Source organism: Theropithecus gelada, chromosome 4 (genome assembly GCF_003255815.1).
Source record: "Theropithecus gelada isolate Dixy chromosome 4, Tgel_1.0, whole genome shotgun sequence".
Taxonomy (NCBI): Eukaryota; Metazoa; Chordata; class Mammalia; order Primates; family Cercopithecidae; genus Theropithecus; species Theropithecus gelada.
In genome coordinates, this window is record NC_037671.1 from 163170764 (window position 1) to 163195527 (window position 24764).

Consider the following 24764-nt stretch of genomic DNA (forward strand, 5'->3'; position numbering starts at 1 on the left):
AGAAAGGAAGGATCTGTCAATGTGGCAAATGTCACTGTTGTCTTATTTTAGGAAATTGCCACAGTCATTCTTACCTTCAGCAACCACCACCCTAATCAGTCAGTAGCCATCGACATCGAGGCAAGAACTTTCACCAGCAAGAAGATTACAACTGTCTGTAGGCTCAGATCATCCTTAGTATTTTTTAGCAATCAGGTATTTTTACACTGTACCTTTTTTTTTTTTTTTTTTTTTTTTTACATAATGCTATTGCATACTTAGTAGACCACAGCACAGTGTAAACATAACTTTTATAGGTGCTGGAAAACCAAAAAATTCATGTGACTTGCTGTATTACAATATTCACTTTATTGTAGTAGTCTGGAACTATAGCTGCGATATCCCTGAGGTATGGCTTTAGACAGAACAAACTACAAAAAGACAACTACAAACAAGTGTAGACCACTTAGGTGCTGCTCAAACTTGATGGGATTTATCTGATTTTAAGATGTAATGTACAGAAATAATTATTTATACTTTTTCTTTTATTAATAATATTTTGAATTTCTAAAAAATATATGTAATTAACGATGCTGAGGATTTACAAGTCAGTTTATTTAAGGTGTAGGCTATGAGTTTTTAAAAAGTCTTGTCAAGTAGATAGTTTCTTAGTATAAACTACCAAAAATTATGCATAAAGGGATTCCTTTAGATGAGGCCTTTTCTGCTTAGAGAATATGTACGTGGATAGGTTCAGTAGCCAAGTGTAATATATATATCAACAAAATAATCCTATCTGATTCTAAAAGATGAAACCTCATAATATGATGTTCAGATACATTTTTGTACAGATTTAAGATAAAAGAAAAAATTCAAAATGTCCAATTGACTGAAACGAAAGGCAACAAATTTTAGTTTATCAGGTAAGTTTTGGAAGTAAGCATTAAATATCATACCTTGATTTTAAAGTGTTACATATTGGCTAGTCTCCATTTTATTACTATTAATAATAGTCTATTATTTATGGATTTTGAAATAAAAACTGCATATAATTTAGCATAATATATCTTTCTAATTCATGGAGGTCCTCTCTATGGTTAGGTTTTTTAAAAAATCCAAACCCCCAGGCAACTTGGGCAATGCCTTTTGGACAGGGTGCATCTTTCCTAGCGAATGCCTTTCCTTTGGGCCATCATTTTTTTTTTGTCTAATTTGTTTGTTACACTTCCCCTGTATATCTAGAAGACGACTCATTTTAAAGAAAATATGAAGTATCTATTTTTGATCATCATTACCTACGTATGATTTGATAATCTTGGTAAAAAAACCTTGGTAGTTTTTAAAGTTTTTTTTTTTTTTAAGTTTTTTTAAAGAAACCTTGGTAGTTTAAGACTTCCAAATCAGAGTCCTTATAAGTATAAAATACTGGGAAAAAAGGCAAGATCAACCAGAAGTCCTGAAAGGACAGAACAAATAAATATGTAATCCAATATTTTTGCTAAATAAAACTGTATATAAACGTTAACTCCTCATTCTATCCAGTAATCCTCCAACTAGCCTACCTATAAAACTAGAGTCCTTGTCTAATTATCTTTTTTTTTTTTTAAACTAGCTCTTCGATACGGTTGTCTCAGTTGACCTCCAGTTCTAATCCAGGTCATGTCATCGACCGCAATGATATTGACTGTCTCGTGTCTGGCAACAGTCACAACCCAGACAATGTGCGGAAAGCTATTTTCTTCCCTCTAGCATTAGTGGCAGTTCCATGTCACATGTAAAAGAAATGAACGTGGATTCCAGGGATTTTAATCAGTGATTTAAAAAATACTATAGTTACAAAAGAGATGATTTATCTAGCTTGCCAGATCATTCTAGTAAGATCAAAGAAACAACTGAGCTATTGGCTTCCATACTGGTTGGTTCAGGAATGAAAGTGATAAAAATTCGTAACTCTCGTTCTAGACGTCATATGACATACACACACAGACAATGCATATGGAATACTTATATGTATCCGCATCTTTATTTGGACCACACTATCCTTCTGATCTTACGAAGGGCCTAAATGCCTGTCTTTAAAGTCACTCCTTGAAGGCACATCTCCTAAAAAGACCAGTTAAAGTATAAATGTTGCTGGAGTGCTTTAGGAAATTACTCCATAAACTATCTACTGAACATATGAGTACAGATTGGTTTCCAAATTAGTTAGCTGTCACTTCAAGAATGGAAAAAAGAGTCTGAAAGAATAAGACATAAACTGAGAGGAGAGAGAGAAAGCACACAGGTGTCCTTAAGGTAGGCTGAGGGAAGGTGCCTGGAGACAGGTAGCCACAGAGGAACCAGGCCAATAATAGCAGCAGCATGTAGGGCACGAACCAAAGACAGACTTCACAATCCCCCAGGAGCAGCTGCAGTCTTGCCTTTGTTTGCAATAAACCAATCCATGATAGAATAGGGCGAACACCTGTATACCATCTGGGTCACTGTGGCTGCCTGCAGCAAAGGCAGAACATTGCTATTCTCATCTGACTTTTGCTACAGCATAGAAGGCGGAGAATATGTACTATAAAAGTGGATGGCCATAAAGGAGAAAATGCCAGCTAAAGAAAAGTGAGTCTGTGCTCTCTAATACAAGGCATTCAATCAGGGGTGTTTGGGAAAACAAACAGAGAAGCACACGGTCTGTAGCATAGCACCCAGAAGCTGACGTGCAACCTCAAGGTGCTATCACAGATACATCACTATTACTGGTTACACTCATTTTGACTAAAAGACTAACTGCAAACTTTAGAAATAACGACTCTGAGTTTCTAGAGTATAACTTTTGAGAGTAAATAAAAACATCAGGTGAAAGTAACTATTAGGAAATAAGCCCACAGGTTGGCCAAAGAGGAAAGGACACATTTCAAGACAGGTAGTATTAAGTTTCCTATAATAATGACCACAGTAGCTATTATGTTTATGGTAGTACCAGGTACTAACCAAGTACCAAGGGCCTCACATGCATAAATTGTCCTCAAACAACCCTAAGAGGTAGGTTCTATTAACATCACCAAGCCCGTTTGTTAAATGAGGAAGTAGACTCAGAGAGATGAAGTTAACTGAGGTCACCCGCAGAGCAAGTGGCAGAGTTAGGGTTCAACCAAGCCGGTTGGCACTGGAGTCCTTAGTCCTAACCCAGGAGCTATGCTATGGTGCCTCTGCAGACATTCTGGTATCATGGGCCCTATTAGAAAACAGTGAGAGGAAGTTAATCTAGAAAGAAAATGAAAGGATTATCCAAAGCATTTATAAAGATAACCAGGAACAAAATGGATAAGTAATTAAACAATCCTCTTCACCAGCCAAAACATTTTTTTTTTGTTTTCATCACAGGTTGAACATAAAGGATTAAGAATAAAGAAGCTATGAAATTGTTTCACTGAAAGTAATAAAGGCACTATCGAACATAAATGACTATTTCCTATATTTACCAATAATCCCAGACTGTAGTTTCTGATGACAAAATGCCACCAGTAGTGTCATTATAGTTATAGTGGAAGTCCATATTCATAATTTGATGTCCTAGAATGACTTTTCTGTTTCATGAAAACTCAAGATATAAATGACAAGTAAATTTAATTGTGGGAATAACCAATGCTCCATGTCACATAGCGATGATGAGGTAACTATGAATTTCTATCTTCCCAGTTAATCGTTTTCATGTAAGCTCTTCCCTCTCCTTGTACCTTCTCCCCAAAATTCAATCAATTCTCTCTCTCCATGGGATGTTAAGATCTGCACATAATGCCTCATTCAGGAAGGAAGCTGGCCCGTTGGGGCACCAAACGGCTATCAGAATGTATCGATTTTATAAGCACCACGAATGAGGTTAGCGCAGTAAGGCCGAGTGGCAGTGAGGGGCAACAGAATACAGTTCTGATGAGCCATACCTAGCTCCTTCTGTATGTTGTCAGGGACTCCTGTAATAGTCTTTCTCCTTTTGACTTTCTTCGGTCGTCTTACCAGAGAGTCTGTGTAAATTAGAGACCGCCGAAGGCTGGCCTGGCGATCGAAATTCTCCCCTAATGTAGAGTAGTAGAACAAGCAAAGCAATGTTATTTTCAAGCAAGCTGACACCATGCACTTTATTCCAGAAGCTTGTTGTAAAATGATAAGAAGGTATTAATAATGTTAGCCAGTCATATGATGATGAATGCTGAAGGGCAAAAAAGGAAGGAAAGCACATTATCACAGTAAGGCTGTTTTCCAAGTTCTACCTTCCAAAGGAAGCACCTTGATCTCATTTTCAAATGAGCTGGAGTAGCAAATGCAAATTTAATAACACACTGGAAGAGTTATTCTGTGTTATTTAACAAAACAAAATTTTGGAAGTATTTCATATATATGCTCTGGTCACCAAAACCACTCTACATTAGCGTGTAGGTGGCGACGGAATGAGTATTTTTCATTCATATGGTCATCTTGCAGAGATCAACACTAATGTCTTGCTTTATGTGTTGAAATAAGTAACTTAATAAAGATTTCTTGAATGAAAAGCTTTTTCTTCAATCAAGGAGGCTGACAATTTGGATAGACTGTGGTAATTGCTGTGGTGTGACATACAACTGTAGTGAAAAATGAAACGCCTTATCATGATAAAGTACTTTTACCACAATGAGACCCAGTAGCACTGCTGTTGTTAAAGGTGAACTGCTTCTATTTCATAATTACTTTTCAAAGTTGATCTTAATTCAGACATTTCAGGTGATTTTGCAATCAAACCTGGAATGCCACATCATGGGACTTCTTTTTTTCCTTCTAGAGTATCGGTGTGTTTGATTAACACATCATGAGAAACCATACAATAATAAAGTATATAACAGCATCTGTTATTCATTGGTCTATTTTAAATTACCTGGCAGTGTAAAGTCTTACAGCACTGACCTTTTTGAATGGTTATTCCTCAAAAAGTTATTTTTAAATATACATATATATACACATACACATTACAAACTTCCATCATTTTATGCATAAAAGTATAAAAACGTTCACTCTTAGCATTACTCACACACATTCAATGTAGGTATGTTGTGGACAATGTAACTTCTATTTTGGTAAGAAAAAATTGGGAACCTTATCTAATGAAAAGAGAGAATAAAACATCTGAATGATCAAAACACATTTCCCCTGCTGAGGAACAAACTTATGTAAATGCTTGCAAACTTACAAACGCTTACAACCTTGTCACTAATGGAGAAAAACAGAAATGACTGAGAGAAAACCCCTAAATACCAGAAGATGCCAATGCTGCAAAAAACTGGGTCACTAAGTGCAATGGCATAAATGGTGCATGTGAGAGGCAAGTCACAATGCAGTGCTTCATTAATTCCCTGCAGCAGAAAAAACTTCCTTGTATCAAAACATTAAGAACCGACAAAACATTAACAGAAAGTTGCACTTAGGCCAGTGTGGTGGCCCATACCTATAATCCCAGCACGTTGGAGGGCTGAGGTGGGTGGATCACTTGAACTCAGGGGTTCAAGACCAGCCTAAGCAACATGGTGAAACCCCGTCTCTACCAAAAATACAAAACAGGTATCTGGGTGTGGTGGTATGTGCCTGTAGTCCCACTTACTCAGGAGGCTGAGGTGGGAGGATCGCTTGAGCCTGGGAGGCGGAGGTTGCAGTGAGCCGAGATTGCGCCACTGCATGCCAGCATGGGCGACAGAGTGAGACCTCCATCTCCAAAAAAAAAAAAAAATTAAAAGAAAGTTGCATTTAGTCTCCAGTTTTGCTTCCTAGACAAAAGATAAAATCACCCAAGCTCCAAGAAAATTAAGAAACAAACCATTTGAGGATGAACATCTAAGACACACGTCATTGAAGGCACCAAACGCTTGATCTTGCATCATGACCTAAAAAAAGTCTGTATCTTCTGCTGGATTATACATTTTTTGAGGGTACAGACTGTGATGCATGTACTTTAGCATCCCCCATGGCACTCAGCTAATGCCTGGCACAAAGCAGTTATTCAATAAATATCTGTTGAATTTAATCACTGCCTTTAATTGAAAAATGGCATTCATCAGTCATGGTTACTATTTAGAAATATACTTGAAAGTCTCTGGGCATACTCTGGCTCTGGAGGCTGCCCGATTAACAAATTGTTCATTGCTCAATTAAACTATGTTAAATTTAAAACCAAAAAAAAAAAAAAGAAACAAACTTGGATAGCTCAAACACCAGTATAAAGCCAGTTTGTAAAAATTCTTTAAGTATGTTTATCCAATACACTTATCTTCCAGGTGGAAGAGTCGTTATCCCACATAGCAGATTATAGAACATATTTATATGTACATATTAATTTAAATATTTTTTCCTCTTCAAGTTTTAGAACATGCTGAGTGCCCACAAGACTATAACTAAAGGGATTAAATCAGTTTTCAAGCCAGCAGCTCGTGGTGCTAACATTCTACCTCTATGCATGGTGGGCTGAACTCTGGATTTGAAATGATGTCTTTATTGCCACTTTTTTTTTCCTGCTGAGCCTTACTAGGAAAATCAAACTCGAGGCTCAATGCTCACCCCAACGAATGAGCACATGACAGTTCCCTAGAGGAATTTTTTTTTAATCTCAAATATCTTCTAGGACTTTAGAAATATATAATTTAAAAAGCAGGAAGCTGTATAACCTATGTCAACTCAACCACTAAAAGTGAAAAATTTTAAATGTATTGTTTCTTTATAACAGATTAGAAAAATAATTCTTTAAGAAATATGTGTGTATATATGTGAACACACAGATGTAGAAATGGATCAATATGTGATTAGGTATTATATTTACTTTTAGCATTTCTGCAAAATGTTAATCATTTGATTAAAAGTAAATTACATTTTGACATAACTCATATTGCTCTTTGTTTATTGTCATTCACCTTTCCTGTGTAGCATTTTAAAGGCCTCTCTTTAAACTCTAATTCATCTCTACTTAGTCATCAGATAGGATAGAATTAAAGCTTAGAGACATGACACTGTCTTCTGTTGTGACAATGTAATTCATTGGAAGTAATTCTTCATTCTTGAAACTCTACTCTATTTTAAATCTCTTAATCTCAAGATAATGCATTTCACCTTAATTCCATTAAGGATTGTCATATTTCATTGCACAATCTTCTTATCTTATAATATTATTTCATAGGCACTTAATTATATATAATGTAATTACATTTCTGCTGCATTTAATCAATCAAATAGTGTAATTCATTTTCTTATAGAAAAAAGCAGACATGTATTTCATTGACCAGTAAACATTATACTTTGTTCTAAAACATAGTTATACTTTTAAAAATAATCTTTAAAAAATATTATCTAGGTAAATAAGAAGCATATTCAGAAAGATCAATAACATTGTTTGCTGAGAAAATGGCTTAAAATGTCCTGCTATTCTTTTAAGATTTAAGTAAAATAAATGTGGAAAAATATATACTAAACTGAAAATAATTCATGTACTTATTTATTAAATTTCTATGGAATTTAAAATATGAGTTCTAAATGTAATTTCTAAATATCCGGGAAGGTTTTAAAAAAAATCTGCGGCCGGGCGCGGTGGCTCAAGCCTGTAATCCCAGCACTTTGGGAGGCCGAGACGGGCGGATCACGAGGTCAGGAGATCGAGACCATCCTGGCTAACACGGTGAAACCTCGTCTCTACTAAAAATACAAAAACTTAGCCGGGCGAGGTGGCGGACGCCTGTAGTCCCAGCTACTCGGGAGGCTGAGGCAGGAGAATGGCGTGAACCCGGGAGGCAGAGCTTGCAGTGAGCTGAGATCCGGCCACTGCACTCCAGCCTGGGCGACAGAGCGAGACTCCGTCTCAAAAAAAAAAAAAAAATCTGCAGTGACTATGAAGATGCTATTAGCCCCTTACAAGCTCACCAATGCCATGGCAAAAAGCTTTCTAAAGCTTTCTAACAGCAGTAGCCTCAGAAGCACAGCAAGGATGCTATGGGTTTCCAGAGTAAATGTTCAGGAAAACTCATTCTTTTTGATCACCTAGTTTTTTTTGTCAGCTTCTGGCCTTAAGGGCCCTGCTTATCAATGACTACTATTAGTCATCTATTTCCATCGAACATACAATTCAATTAATAGTTGAAGCTATTAACTCTTCACATGTCTATTTTCACTTTGTGCCCTCCCCAAACCATTAACCCATGCTCCTTGTGGTCTATGGAGGTGATAAAGCAGGAAAATTTTGATTCTTTTTTTTTTTGAGGTGAAGTTTTGTTCCTTTTTGCCCAGGTTGGAGTGCAATGGTGCAATCTCTTGGCTCACTGAAACCTCTGCCTCCTGGGTTCAAGCAATTCTCCTGTCTCAGACTCCAGAGTAGCTGGGATTACAGGCATGTGCCACCATGCCCCGCTAATTTTGTATTTTTAGTAGAGACAGGGTTTCACCATGTTGGCCAGGCTGGTCTCGAACTCCTGAACTCATGTGATCCGCCCACCTCAGCCTCCCAAAGTGCTGGGATTACAGGTGTGAGCCACTGTGCCCAGCCAATTCTGCTATCTTTTTAGCAGCTCTCCTAAGTTCATGAAAGATCATCTTTGAATTGTATGTACCTTGTTGTCACCTTAATTGTCACAAATGATTACAGGCTGAGTATAATATTCCAAAAGAACTTGAATTTCAGGTTTGGCAATTAATATTTGTAGTCTAGCTTAATATAACATATTCTGAAAATTTTATATTCAGAAGAAATTTTGAATAAGTAATGTCTCCTTTTTTCTACTTTAGGAAATTTCTAGAAAATCTATCATTAGAAACATCACAAAATAATTATTTCTTTACTTCTGTAAATATTACTTAACCCTTTAGAAGGGAAATATATACTTTTTCTTCATACCTAGGACCACATTTACAAGATGTTTCTATATAACCAAAGGCTTACTAAAAAGCAATTTAATTAAAAGAGACACTCTTAAGATGAATGGTTGGACCACTGAGTTCTTTGACACCAGTGTTTGGCGACATAGTCTTCTGATCCAACAAGCAGTAGATATTTCATATGCACACATATATGTAGTTTCAATATTCCTTTCATTAAACAAAGAGCATGAAGTTGGACCACAGCTATTCACCTTTGATACAACAATGAAATGCTAACAGCGTATATCAAAAAGCTGTAGTCATTCTCCCAAGTACATTCTGAACCTGTCTGGCTAGCAAAGCGTACCAGTTATGTTAATAGGCACCACATCAGCCTGGACTGTTTGGGCTTGCTGTCGCATCTTCTCTTCTGGTGTTGGCAGTGGAAGCGACTTGGTCCAGTTCGTCTGAGTATTAAGGTCGGAGAAGTCACTTGAGGTTGGTGTTTTAGGTCTCCTGATGGAAATAAATCTTTCTTCTTCTGATGAAGAGAGAGAACACTGCAGAGAAAAAAGAAGCAGCAGCCACAGTGTATAAAGAGCTGGCAGAAACATTTTAAAATATATTTCTTATTTTTAAAAAAATTAGATTGGTTTAAAAGAAGCCAAAATAATTGGTCGCTTTTAGGAACAGAGGCAATGGTTTGCTCAGCCTCTTGAGTCTGACCTGTAATACTCATGATTCACACCGGCCTTAGTCTGTAAACTGTGAGGACTGCAAAAGGTTCTGCTGACCCACAAAATCTTTGAAGTCCTTTCTGCTTTCCCTCTATCTACTGTGGTCAGAAAGTTCATGGAATGGCTGGCACGGTGGCTCATGCCTGTAATCCCAGCACTTTGGGAGGCAGAGGTGGGTGGATCACTTGAGGTCAGGCGTTCAAGACCAGCTGGCCAACATGGTGAAACCCCGTCCCTACTAAAAATAAAAAAATTAGTCAGGGGTGGTGGTGAGCACCTGTAATCCCAGCTACTTGGGAGGTTGAGGCAGGAGGATCGCTTGAACCCAAGAGGCAGAGGTTGCAGTGAGCCAAGATCGTGCCACTGCACTCCAGCCTGGGCAACAGAGTGAGACTCTGTCTCAAAAAAAATTTTTAAAAAGAAAGAAGGAAAGAAAGCTCATGGGTTTAGTTTAACGTTAGAAGCCTGGAGAAAAACAACATGGCTGTGGCCATCAGTTTCCATTTTTATTAAAATTTAGTTTTGCTCAAAGTAATTTCTAGCCTCAATCTTATTTCCTTCAGGGTCTGACTTCAAGGACATTTCAAAAATGATAGAGCTATTGTTGTTCAACTACTTGTGCTCTTGTGAAGCCATTTATATGGGAGAAAATCAGTGTGAAATTGTTAAATTATAAGGAGTTGACTAAAGCTCTGCTCTGAGCCATATCAAAATTCTATGAAAACATTTCTAGCATTGTCTGTTTTGATACAGATTAACATCCTCACTGAAGAGCCCTTCTTCAATACCTTTCTTTCCCATAACACCTTAAAAACTGTAATCAAGAAAGTTGTGTTGGCAAGCATTTTATGATGGACTTCAACCTGGCTCCATGGCAGCTGGTTCTGTGACTAAGATGCTCCGAGAAGGCCGAATGAGTGCAGGGTGCTTAGGAACACAACAAAAAAGGGTAATCGACTTTTGTGGGGGAAATAACAGCTTATAATAAAAAATAAATGTGTAAGAACTGCTCTTTAAGTCTGAAGCATTTAAACGGAATTACCACTTATGAAAGTAAAGCTTTTAGAAAGAATTTTACTGGAAAATAAAAAGTCAGTGAACCTTCCCAAAGGGAATACCTGTACAACCAGCACCCAGTTCAATACACCTCCTACCCCAACCACATATCCCCAAACGAGGGTAACTGTTATCCCAGCTTCTAATACCACAGCTTGGTTTTGCCTATATTTGAACTTCCTGTAAAGGGAATCACACTGTCTGTTCTCTTTTGTGACCTATTTATTTCATTTAACATTATGTTTCATCTAACTTTACAAGGCATGTTTTAATCTTTCTGGATTTAATGCAAGTCTCTAAGAGGACACAGATGAGAAATATAAAGAAATGCATTGGTTATTCAGGCCAGGCACGGTGGCTCACGCCTGTAATCCCAGCACCCTGTGAGGCCAAGGCGGGCGGATCACCTGAGGTCGGGAGTTCGAGACCAGCCTGACCAACATGGAGAAAACCTGTCTCTACTAAAAATACAAAATTAGCTGGACATGCTGGCGCATACCTGTAATCCCAGCTACTGGGAAGGCTGAGGCAGGAGAACTGCTTGAACCCAGGAGGCAGAGGTTGCAGTGAGCCGAGATTGTACCACTGCACCCCAGCCTGGGAAACAAGAGCAAAATTCTGTCTCAAAAAAAAAAAAAAAAAAAAAAATTCAAACACAAGAACACAGTCATCACTGTTTATTGCAACTGCATTCATCTTGCTGCAAAAATCTGTATTTATTCTACAACCACTGGAGCTCTATAAATCTGAAAAAGACTATGTAAGAGCTAATGAAAATAGTTTGCTATGGGCGATAGGGCCCTAGACTAAGAATCCAAAGACCTGAGTCTCTTCCTAAACTTTGATGTTTCCTTTGCTGTAAAATGGGGCTACCCAGCCTACCTTTGTGCATCCACAGAGGTGCTCTTAAGACCTAATAAGATGATAAATGTGAAAGTGTCTATGACTGTTAAATATCGTGGATATGGGCCAGGCACAGTGGCTCATGCCTGGAACCCCAGCACTTTGGGAGGCTGAGACGGGCAGATCACAAAGTCAGGAGATCGAGACCATCCTGGCCAAAATGATGAAACCCCGTCTCTACTAAAATTAAAAAACAAAAAAAATTAGCTGGGCGTGATGGTGTGCACCTGTAGTCTCAGCTACTCGGGAGGTTGAGGCAGGAGAGTCGAGATTGTGCCACTGCACTCCAGCCTGGCAACAGAGCGAGACTCTGTCTCAAAAAAAAAAAAAAAAAAAAAATCATGGATATGAAGGTGGTGCTGACATAAATATTACTTTAGAAAAGCAAAGTCATGAACTGACATGTGCTCACTTTTTTTTCTTTTACCAAGAAGACTAATAATAATAAAGGTATGTGGAAAAGATAAATCATATAATTAGATATCTCAATACATTTACTTGATGTTCTTAATACATAAAACACATAAAATGATCATCCAGTTTCTTTTCCACCTAAGGAAAATGTGAAATAATGTTTGTAATTAAATTGACAAATATACTCAATTTATAAACTGAGCATGTTGTTGGCGTCTTATAATACTAAATTGCACTATAACCATTGATACTTGATCTGATTCTGGTTAAAGGGGTCAAAACTCACACAGATCCTTAAAGACAATCAAAGGGGTTTTGAGTCAGCAGCAGCTAAGCCATACTGATGTAAATCAATTATTTCCAGCCTTTTTGCAGTTGTGACACTTGTTAAGTTTGATTTGTAACACATATTCTCTACCCTTAAGATGCACACACACACACACACTTAAAATTAATATCACTGAAGAATTTCATGGCAGTTTGTATAAGGGCCACATGTCTGAGTTTGAATCTCAAGCTAGTAAATTAGAGGATTACTCCAATTTCCCGTTACATACACATAAATATAATTTTTCAGGCAGCCTTGAATTATAGTATAAAGCTTGAAGGCAATAAGAAGCAAATCCTAACCAGAAAGGTTTAAAGGAAAGAAAAATAACGCTTTCAGGCTACAGCTCTCTATGCCCTGTAGCAAGGGCTCCCTTTTCCACATGACGTCTACTGTGGGAGCAGGATGAAGCACTGTCTACCGTTTGGAAGCATCTCAATGGTGCTCATCAGCCCCACTAACCTACTTTTCTTCTAGTTGACTGATAGTGTCAGAATCGATAACTCTCATAATGAAACAGCACTTCCCCGTAGGGACAATCACCAGGGATCACTCCAGCATGACAACTGACAAAGAGAGTCCATTTTGTAAAGTGCTCCTTTCTCTTACAAGAAAATTTCCCAGCCAAGCAGGGCACAGATAGAGTTATACACAAATGTGACTGTTAGGTCTCACACTCTACTAAAGGACAGTAAAACACCAGGATGGATGACTTCCAGGATGATATGACTCTCATGCCTCCCAGTGTGTATAAACACAGCAGGGGCACAGAAACACCCCCCTCATTTCAATAGCAGAACACAACATGATTAGCCTATTAAGATGGACATAGTAATACCGGATTATTACACAGGCCTCTTAACTATCTCCATTTTTCTGCCCTTGTTGACCATCCTCCCCTGCTCCTCCCCTTCTAATTGTCTACTCTCAACACGGCAGGCAAAGGGATCGTTTTAGAAATATAAGTCAGATCATGTTGCCCTTCTGTTCAAACCCTCCAAAGTCCTTACTATGACCTCCAAGACCCTACATGATCTACCAGCCGGCCACTGTTATCTCCCTGACTGCATTTCCTACTGTTCTCTCCCATATTAATTCTACTCCAGCCACGCCATCCTCCATGCTGTACCTTGTACCTTCCATGCACACTCCTGCCTCAGGGCCTTTGCACTTGTTGTTCCATGGCCTGAAATGCTCCTCCTGTAGACATCCACACAGGTAGCCCCTTCTTTTTCTTTAGGTCCCCTTAAGAGTCCTCTTTTATTGAGGTCTTACCTGTTCATCCTATTCAATTTCAACCTCTTTCTAATATTTTGTATCCCCTTTCCCTTCTTTCTTTTTTCTCTTTAGTACACACAACCAGTACACATACATTTTATTTATGTATCTTGACTCTCCGACAAGAATATAAGTTCCATGAAGCTTTGAATCAGAATTGCATAGAAGGTTATTTCAGAATTTGAGCTTCAGAAGGCCCACCATTTAGTAATTGATGGCTATATGCCTTGCCCTTGGTGGGGGCTTTATAGAATGTATCTCATTTAATCTTCACGGTGTTTGCCTTAATAATAAGGAAGTGGGGACTCAAAGGAGTAAAGTAACTTGACTTTTGGAAAGTTCACAAGTGGGCAGTTGAGATTAGAAACCAGAACTGACCCCAAAGTCTCTCCTGTGAAACAGTGTAAAATAACAATGTGGCAATATTTACAATAAATTACTAGGTCTTCCGGTCTCAAAACAAAATCTCCCTTTATAGCTGTAAATAAGAACAAAACCTTTTGAAACTCTATACAAGTAAAGAAAAAAAAAAAAAAAAACTGTGTGTACCAGCACATCCTGGCACTGTCATTTACTAGCTGTATGTTTTGATCAACTCAATCTCCCCAAACAGAGAACAGAATGACCCAACTAGCATTCAAATGCTTCATGTTAATGAAATCCCTCAATATAGGGTGACTTTTTAAAAAATTGAGTTTTAAATTGCCTTGCTCTCAGAACTTAAATGTAGTTTTGGGATCTGCCAGTTGGTCAATAATGTTCACCAATACCCCATATCCTGGTCCTGGACGGAATGGAGAGTCACAAATGAAACATAAGCCAGATTCCTTGTGTCAAATTGCTTCATTCAGAAAGGGAGAGAAACAGGCAACACTGACAGTTACTTTGTAGTTTCTGGATGCTGGAAGACCTGCATTTTAGAGACTTCTAGATTCTACCCAGAAACCAGACAAGCTCCCACCAGACGGACAGTGTGGGGCCTGAAGCAGGGCCGCCTTCCCATGTATTCTGATATGAAATATGCTCTCTTTCTCAGAACAGCGAACTGATCCAAAAGTGGGATTAACTAAGAAACACAGATTAGTTCAGTCTTTTTTGTTTTGATTTGTTAGTAAAAGTTAGAAAATTGAATTATAGCCAGAGCTAAACTTAGTATTCATTTAGAATTATTACATGAAAATAGAGAACAGATGACACTATATAGAACATATCAACTATATAGAACTATATAGTTGGTATCTTTAAGAAGACAGCAACATACATTCCAGTCCTTTTTGGAAGACACTTAGTCTTTGATGCTCTTCCTCCCAGAATTAAACCTCTTGTGTTGACTCTTGGTTTTCAAGATCCTTCATAGTTTCATAGGGTGCCAAAACGCCTGTAGCCTTTTTTGGCTATATGCTTCTTTTGTCTTTAGTAGACTTAAGACACAAGAGACCCTCACTTATTTCTGTTCTCTGTGTATTCCTTTTTTTTTTTTTCCTCCTGGCACCAACAACAACAGAAAAAGTGGGGGGTAGTGGAAATGAATGCATGTAGAAGCACAGTTCATGGTTCATTCAGCAACTCCATGATGGCCAACAGGTGACTTCCACATCCATATTATCAAGTAACTTTAAGTGTTCATTCTTTTTTTCTTTTGAGATGAAGTTTCACTCTGTCGCCCAGGCTAGAGTGCAGTGTAGTGGTGCGATCTTGGCTCACTGCAACCTCCGCATCCCAGGTTGAAGCAATTCTCCTGCCTCAGCCTCCCAAGTAGCTGAGATTACAGGCACGTGCCACCATGCCTGGCTAATTTTTGTATTTGTAGTAGAGATGGGGTTTTGCCACATTGGCCAGGCTGGTCTCGAACTCTTGGCCTCAGGTGATCTGCCCGCCTCAGGCTCCAAAGTTTTGGGATTACAGGTGTGAGCCACCGTGCCCCGCCTAATTGTTCATTCTTTCATATGCCTTATATTAGTCCCTTTACCTTAAATCTAATTGCTTTATCAAGAGCTCTAAACTCTTTTGTTACTGCTGTTTTCGAGATGAGGTCTTGCCCTCTTGCCCAGGCTAGAGTGCAGCAAAGCGATTATAGCTCACGGCAGCCTCAGATTCCCAGGCTCAAGCAATCCTCCTGCCTCAGTTTCCCAAGTAGCTGGGACTATGGATGTGCACCAGCGTGCCTGGCTAATTTATTTATTTTTCATTTATTTTTATTGCATTATTATTTTTTTGAGACAGGGTCTCACCCTGTCACCCAGGCCAGAATGCAGTGGCACAATCACAACTCACTGCAGACTCAAACTCCTGGGTTCAAGCCATCCTCCCACCTCAGCCTCCCAAATAACTAGGATGAGGGGCACAAGCCACCATGCCCAGCTAACTTTTGAAAGCCTTCTGTAGAGATAGGGTCCCGCTATGTTGCCCAGGCTGGTCTTGAACTCCTAGGCTCAAGCCATCCTCCTGCCTCAGCCTCCAAAGTGCTAAAATTACAGGCTCGAGCCACTGCACCAGGCCCTAAGAGCTCTAAACTTTCTTATCACTCAGTAAATTAAAATATTTTGGATCTTAGCTATCCCATATTAAGCGATCCTTTCCTCAAAGAAAATACTTAATTAGAACATATATGTTTAACTGATATAGTAAATTGTTTGTAATCATATTTTAGTATAACAAATATTTACTATAACAAATTATTTAGTATAACAAATTATAATACATTATGTTATGTATTACAATCACATAACATAATGAATATTCAAGAACTCACTACTCAACCCATGACTTAAAATATTACTAATAACCTGCATCTCCCTCCATGCCCCATCCCATCTCCCTACTTCCCCAGTGGTGATCACTAGCCTGAATTTTGTGTTCCTAATTATTCCTTGTTATATGTGTGCATATGTGTGTGTGTATGTGTGTGCATAAATTTGCTTTGACTTTTACAAAAATAGTATTATTCTCTTTGTGTTTTTCTTACCATTATCTTTCTAAGACACATCCATGTAGTTGTGTGAAACTATAATTCATTCATTTCACTGGGGTATACATTCCACTCCAGTACTAATTCATTCACTTCCATAATTGATAGACAATTGGGTTGTAAAAGACACTCTTTGTATTATTTCAGCAATGCAAAATTCCCCATAAGAGACTGGTTAGGAAGAAAGGGCTGTGGGAAAGGCTCTACTCCCCATACACTCATTACTGGGTGAAAAACATGAGCTCTGGAGTCATAAGTCTAGGTTTAAATCCTGGTTTTGCTTTTAGGGGTAATAGATGTATTCACTGTCTTGATTATGGCAATGGTCTCCTGTGTGTACACATGTCCAAATTTATTAAGTTGTATACTTTAAATATGCATAGGCTTAAATGTGTATAGATTATTTTATGTAAGTTATACTTCAATAAAGGTATTTTAACAAACAAAGATCTTGTTTCAGTATTTAAAAGCTATGTGATCTTAGGCAAGTGATCTAATCTCTCCAAGATACAGTTTTCTCATCCATGATATGGGCATAATCAAAGCTACCTTGCATGGTTGCAATAAATACTGAATATATTCACATACAGCACTGAGCACAGTCCCTGGCGCCTGAGACTTTCCATGTGCCAGGTGTTTGGCATCATACTGGAAACACAGAGATCGACAAGATAGGGATGCTGTCCACTAATCTAGAAGAGAAGGCAGGTATGAATAGACCCTGATTATAGAGTAGAAACAGTAAGAGAAACTGGAATGGGTCACTGGAGACACTCTTGCTGGTTTGCAGGCAAAAAGGCCCGGGAATGACCGACCCCGATTCTCTCATTCTTGCCTGCAATGGCATAGAATAAGAAGGTGCCATAACTGCAGAGCAGTGAGCATCGACTCATTTGTGTTTCTACAGTGTCCTGAAGTTACTCGCAGAGACCCAGTAACACATGATTGCATACGGAGTAATCACTTCTCGACTGTAAGCTACTCCAGGCCAAGAACGGGATCCATATACTGAGACCAAGTAACTCTTAAAAACATTTTTTGGGGAAAAAACAATTGAGTGACGCATACCAGACAAGTCAAAAAGGAGTAAGAGATGACAAAATCGGGCATAATGAGGAGGAATTGGGGTAACTGAGTAATCTTGCCCTTTTGCTTAACCAGCATGGTACAATGAAAAGAAATGAGCTCCAAGGAGCCCCGCCTTCACATGCGCCCTGCAAAGAGCCACCTTCGCATGCTTCCTGCAAGGAGCTCCCGCCTTCGCATGCCTCCTGGTGCTTTCGAGCTATGTGATCTTGAGAAAGCCATCTCATATTTCTGAGTCTCCATTTCCAGATTAAAATAATAGTAATAGGTATTAAAATAATCTGTTTCATGGGCTGCTTGTGGAAAATAAGATCTAATTTGTGAAAAAGTTCTATATCCTAACGTGTACTGTGATGAACAAGCTAGCAATAGCATAAACAATGGTAGCTCCACACATAGATAACCCGTAAAGCCATGACAATCAGACATTTGTCAGTAGATGCTGAAACCTCTCAAATTTATTGCCTTGGGCAGGAAATTCTATGTGGGTGGAACAAAAGATGATTGGGAGAGTGGCCACATTTTTATAAAAACAGACATTGTCTATTGAATTATTTTCTTTGAAGCGTGGTTTGAAATGCCAATCAGCTTAATAACACTTATCATCATTTGAGCATCTACTATGTGCCAGGCACTGTGCTAAGGGTTTCACAACATTAATTTACTTCAACCTTTCCAAGGCAGGTAGGGTAACTATGTAATTTTATCAAACCCAGAACACCTCTGAGACTGAAAGCGGGTGCAATTAATAATTACACAGAAAACAGCTGTAAACCAGGGCTGTCCTAAGCAAACCAGAACATGTGGTTTATATCTCTTTACAGTTGAGGAAACTGAACCTCACAGACGAAAGCAACTTTATCCAAGGCCACTGAGGTCTGACAGGTGGAAAAGCTGCCCCAAACCTATGCTCTCAAGCATCATGTTAAATAAGCCTCCTGTGTTTACGGGTATGGCAGCAAGGTTACTGCCTTTTCTTCAAAGTCTTCCTTTGATTTAAACATTTGTTATCAACAAAGCCTAAAACAGAAACTGACATGACAGTTCAAAGAATAACAGGAAATAGGGAAATTTTGAGTTCTATCATTACTATTAAAGCCAACTGTTTACTGCCAAAAATCTAGATCTAATACATCTCTTTAGGGGTGAATTTTACACAAGAGATTGCATAACTCATGATTGATATCCTTTCTGCTAAGACAAAGGGGACTCTGTGAATGTTTCCAGATTCAGTGAACATACCATCAAATACAACTTCCAATAATGGCAGGGGGAAATTCCCTATCGACTCACAGTAAGTATTTTGGCACTGATAACTGACCTCCCTTCAAATGCAAGAACCTCTTTGGCAGTACTTGGCATATGCTGAAAACCGAAATGAGAAAAAAAGTCAAAAATAGAACACAAAGCAATGGCATACTCTTTCATTTCAGAGTTGAATGAAAAGATATTTTCTCAAATTTCTTTCTTTCCCTTTTTTTTTTTTTTTTGGAGACGGAGTCTCATTCACTCAGCTGCCCAGGCTGGAGTGCAGTGGTGCGATCTCAGCTCACTGCAACCTCCGCCTCCCAGATTCAAGCAATTCTACTGCCTCAGCCTGAGTAGCTGGGCCCACAGGTGCATGCCACCATGTCTGGCTAATTTTTATATTTTCAGTAGAGACAGGGTTTCACCATGTTGGCCAGGCAAGTCTGGAACTCCTGACTTCAAGTGATTCGCCCACCTCAGCCTCCCAAACTGCTGGGATACAGGCACGCAACACCACGCCTGGCTTATTTTCTGGAATTTCCTCCCTCCCTCCCTCCCTTCCTTCCCTCCCTCCCTTTCTTTTTTTTTTTGAGACAGAGTCTCACTCTTTCACCCAGGCTGGAGTGCGGTGGCACGATCTCAGCTTACTGCAAGCTCTACCTCCCAGGTTCAAGCAATTCTCCTGCCTCAGCCTCCCCAGTAGCTGGGATTACAGGAGCCCACCACCACACCTGGCTAACTTTTTGTATTTTTAGTAGAGACAGGGTTTCACCGTGTTAGCCAGGATAGTCTCGATCTCCTGACCTCCTGATCCGCCCACCTTGGCCTCCCAAAGAGCTGGGATTACAGGCGTGAGCCGCCGCGCCCGGCCTATTCTCTGGAATTTTTAAATTGCTTTGCCAACGGCATTTTTTTCAATGCATCATGTTTATGTTTAGATGATATGCATAACATATACAATTGGAAATACTTTAAACAGTTTTCTTCTTGCTACACTATATTCCCACTTTGAACATCAAAGATACGTGTGGATCTCATTAGCAAAACATCTTTCTTCATACCATAACACATAGAGTCCTAGTTGGTATTTCACATTAGGATAATGAGGATAATTATTCTAGAACAATTAGCCAGAGTAAATAACCAGAATAGACGTCCTCTAGGTTCTCTTCTCTAATTTATATGTCCTTAACCTTTGCCTTATTACCAACTCATCTTAAGCACATAATGGATTTTTAATATTTGTTGAATGCAAGTTAGATGATTTTTGTAAGAAATACTTCTTTTAATGTTGATAATTTGTTAACTCATGCATCTCTTCTTCTATATAGTCACTGCTCTTTGTACCATACCCCTCCCCTCAAAACCTATTAGGAAATATAAAAGAAAAGGTTTTCCAGATCGAATTTCCCCTCCAAATTGACTTCTACACACCCTATATTTAAAATGATTCCCTTTGGGAGGCCGAGGTGGGCGGATCACGAGGTCAGGAGCTCAAGACCAGCCTGGTCAACATAGTGAAACTCCATCTCTACTAAAAATACAAAAATTAGCTGGGCGTGGTGGCATGCACCTGTGGTCCCAGCTACTCGGGAGGCTGAGGCAGGAGAATCTTTTGAACCCAGGAGGCAGAGGTTGTGGTGAGTCAAGATTGTGCCACTGTACTCCAGACTAAGCAACAGAGTGACACCTCAACTCAAAAAATAAAAAATAAAAAAAGATCCCAACTGTTTGGGTGATGTTAAGAACATGAACCATGGTTAGGAGTCTTAGTCTTAACATGGAAGACCATACTGCTGACTTGGAGCCCCTTTCAACAGTTACTGGATTCCCACCTGATTTCAAATGACAGCTTGATGATCTATTAAATCCCATGAAGATTTAGGTCTATTTCTAACTTCTACACTGTTTTTAATATTCTGTTATACTGGTTTGTACATTCGGCTGCCACAACGGAGGAATCCCTAACTCTATGTTCTCACACCTGGTCAAGGCAGTTCTTCCTTACTGCTCCTTTGTTTTACAGCTTTCCTAGCTACAAACTTTAGCTTCAGCTTCCTTAGTCCTCTCTCTTCTCCTTTAACCCCTCAAAGTAGCCTCAGATCAAGACAAAACAGAACAGCTTATAATCCCAGCACTTTGGGAGGCCAAGGTAGGCGGATCACTTGAGGTCAGGGGTTCAAGACCAGCCTGGCCAAAATGGTAAAACCCTGTCTCTACTAAAAGTAGAAAAATTAGGCTGGGTGTGGTGGCTCATGCCTGTAATCCCAGCACTTTGGGAGGCCAAGCTAGGCAGATCACTTGAGGTCAGGGGTTCAAGACCAGCCTGGCCAAAATGGTGAAACCCCATCTCTACTAAAAGTGCAAAAATTAGGTTGGGTGTGATGGCTCATACCTGTAATCCCAGCACTTTGGGAGGCCGAGGAGGGTGGATCACGAGGTCAGGAGATCGAGATCATCCTGACCAACATGGTGAAACCCCATCTCTACTAAAAATGCAAAAATTAGCTGGGCGTGGTGGTGGGCACCTGTAGTACCAGCTACTCGGGAGGCTGAGGTAGGAGAATCGCTTGAACCTAGGAGGCAGAGGTTGCAGTGAGCCAAGTTCACACCACTGCACTCCAGCCTGGGCAACAGAGTGAGACTCTGTCTCCAAAAAAAAAAAAAAAAAAAAAAAACCCAGAAAAAATCTACTCATGTTTTTATTGGTATTGTGTTAATCTTATAAATTAACTTGGGCAGAATGGAGAGCTTTTTGACATTAATGCCTCTGAGGACATGATATGTCTTTTCAGTTACTCAAATCTTATTTGTGTTCTGTAGTTTGTTTTTGTTTTTGAGAAGAGTCTTGCTCTGTCACCCAGGCTGGAGAGCAGTGGGGCACACTCTTGGCTCACTGCAACCTCCACCTCCTGGGTTCTCCTTCGTCAGCCTGCCGAGTACCTGGGATTACAGGCACACATCACCACGTCCAGCTGATTTTTGTATTTTTAGTAGAGATGGGGTTTCGCCATGTTGGCCAGGCTGGTCTTGAACTCCTGACCTCAGGTGATCCACCCAACTTGGCCTCCCAAAGTGCTGGGATTACAGGCATGAGCCACTGTACCTGGCCATATGGTATTTTTTAAAGTTTCTTTCATATAGATCTTGTCCTTTTCTTACTAAATTTATCTGTACTTTGCAATAGCTATTTTAAATAGATTTTTCCTGTTGTATCTTCTAATTTGACTTTGTAGATATGAAAGTTATTGATTGCTATATATTAATTTTATACCTTACTATATCATTGAACTCTGTTATTTATAGAAATTTTGAAATATTACTTTCTTGGATTTACCCAGTATATAGACTTAACCACGAACAAAGAGTGGTAACATAATCTCAATCTTTCTCACTTTTGCCCTTTTTATTCTACAGCTTTCCTGATTTTGTTGGCTACCTCTTTCCATACTATGCTAAGTGGTAATAATGATAGTGAATGTCCTTCTCTTATATCGCATTCTAGTGGGAACAGCCCATTAAAAATTGTGGGATTTGGAGGACAAGGCAGATAAACTTTGTTAAGTTCTGCTATATTTTTTAAAATCAAGAATGGCCATTAAATTGTACCAAACAACTTGTCAATATCTACAGTTTTGACTATATAAAATTTTTCTCTTCAGATCTATTAATATTATTAATATATAATTAGATTGCCTAGTATCAAGCATCCTTGCATTACTATTGGAATAAACCCAGGTTGATTTTGGAATAGTTCTTTTAATGAGCTGTTAGATTATATTTCCTACTGTTTTATTTATGATCTCTAAAGCCAATATTCATGAGTGAGACTGGCTAGTTAATTTTCTGCTTCGTACAATCTTTGCCAGGTTTTGGCATCAGTGTTAAACTAATTCATTAAAAAGAACTGCACTTTTTCCCTTTGCTCTGAAAAAGTTTTAAGCATTGGACTTACCTATTCTTTAACATCTTTCGTAGAAGACCACTCCTACCCAACATACACAAGACCATCTGGGCTTGGGTATTTTTTTCAATTTGATGTAAACGTTTGATAAGATTTGGGTTTTTTTCATGGTAATCACTCTGATAAAATATTTCCTCTTTTCTAGGGTCAGTTTTGATACACTGTATAAACTGGAAAATCAGTTTCAAAATTACCTATGTATCTCCCATCTATCAAAAGATGATATACGTCAGCCCTCTGTATCTGTGGATTCTGTATCTGTGCATTCAACCAACCACGGATTAAAAGTATTTGAACAAAAAATAAAAGAATGGCTGTGTCTGTAACTGAATATATACAGACATTTTTTGTGTCATTATTCCCTAAACAATACAGTATAACAACTGTTTACATAGCATTTACATTATATTAGTTATTATAAGTAATCCAGAGGTGATCTAGTATATGAGAGGATATGTGTAGCTTATATGCAAATACTACATCATCTGATAGACTTGAGCATCTGTGGACTTGAGCATCCACAGATTTTGGTATTTGTGGGAAATCCTGGAACCAGTTGCCCACGGATACTGAGGGATTACTATATACAATTTTTACTCCTAATCATAAAATTCTCTGCTTAAAAATGTGTCAGAGATTTCCTGTTAGCTATGCAATAAAGGAATTCCTTCACTTAGCACTGCCCCTCTGTGAGCCCACCTCAGCCTCCCTCCACCAGCACTCCCGTTATCACTCCTGGTGAACTCAATATCCACAGCACGGCCCATCTAACACCTACCTGAATCCTTCACAGCCTCACTTCTAACCTGCCTCGGCTGCCTACTCTATGGACATACCCCCTGACCTACCCATTGCAGGATGCCTGAATTGAGGTTTTAAAGGTGTTTCAAAAATTGGTAGTCCTATAGAAGTTGCTGAAGGTGCGAGAAAAAGAAAAGAATAGAGACCGTGCCCTAGGTTTTTGACTTAAGTAACTGGTAGAATGGAGTTGTGGTTTACTGAGGTGGTTTTGCAAAAACTATGAAAGAAGGAAGCATTTTTTTTTTTTTTTTGAAAAGAAATGTGAGAATCACATATTTGGATTTGGACAAGTTTGAGATACCTGTAAGACATTTCAGTGGAGATGGAAAGTAAGCAGGTAACTGCATGAGTCTGGGCTAAAGATATACATTTACAAAACATCAGCACATGGCACTTAAAGCCATGGGACTCGATGAAATCACCCAAGGAGTGAGCCTGTTACAGAGTAGCAGGGGTTCAAGGTTTGAGCCCTGAGTTAAACCAACTTTTAGGTATTTGGAAGAAAAGGACTATCCAACAAATGATTGAGAGGCAATGGCCAGTGAGGGAAGAGGAAAACCAGGAGTGTGTCATGTCATGAGAGCCAAGTATTCTTAGAGGAAAAGAATCATAAACAATGTCAAATGCTGAGAGGCTGAGTAAGATGAGGTCTGAGAATTAACTATTAAATATTAGATTTGGCAACGTGGAAGTGATTGGTAGACTTAACAAGAGTAGTTTAAGTATGCGCGGGGGATAAAAGTTTGTTTGGAGGGGCTTCAAAAGAGATTGTGAAAAACGGATGTGGAGATGGCAAGTCTAGACAGTTCTTTGGACATATTTAATTATAAAGTTGAAGTGAACAATGTGGTAGAAATTTGAGGGGGATGAAAGGTCAAAGCAGGGTTTCTTCAAGATGAAAGAAAATATACAAAAATATGTTTGTATAATGATGGTTATGATGCAATCAAGACAGAAAATTGATTAGGGCTAAGAGAGAGGGATGAATTGCAAATATGGAGTCCTTGAGAAGTTGTCCTTATTCATCCCACTGGAAAAATACTGAGTGCCTACTGTGTGCCAGGCCCTGAGCTAGCCACTTGGGACACAGCAGGGCATTGCAATGGCGGGAAAGGGTGAGAGCATAAAGGAGGAGATGTAAGAAGTTTGATGGGT

At 39.0% G+C, this 24764-nt stretch overlaps 1 protein-coding gene across 2 annotated transcripts in view; it reads right to left on the bottom strand.

Annotated features, from left to right (window-relative positions):
- Nucleotides 1-24764, bottom strand: part of NHSL1 (NHS like 1) — a 150862-nt gene that overhangs the window by 15954 nt on the left and 110144 nt on the right. The window contains exons 4-5 of one of the 2 annotated variants that reach the window (XM_025384312.1): nt 9194-9386; nt 3912-4043 (exon numbers count right to left, since the gene is read on the bottom strand). In XM_025384312.1, coding sequence (XP_025240097.1) covers nt 3912-4043; nt 9194-9386 — 325 coding nt within the window. The remainder of the gene's footprint in view (nt 1-3911; nt 4044-9193; nt 9387-24764) is intronic. The other variant, XM_025384311.1, reaches the window with a different exon arrangement.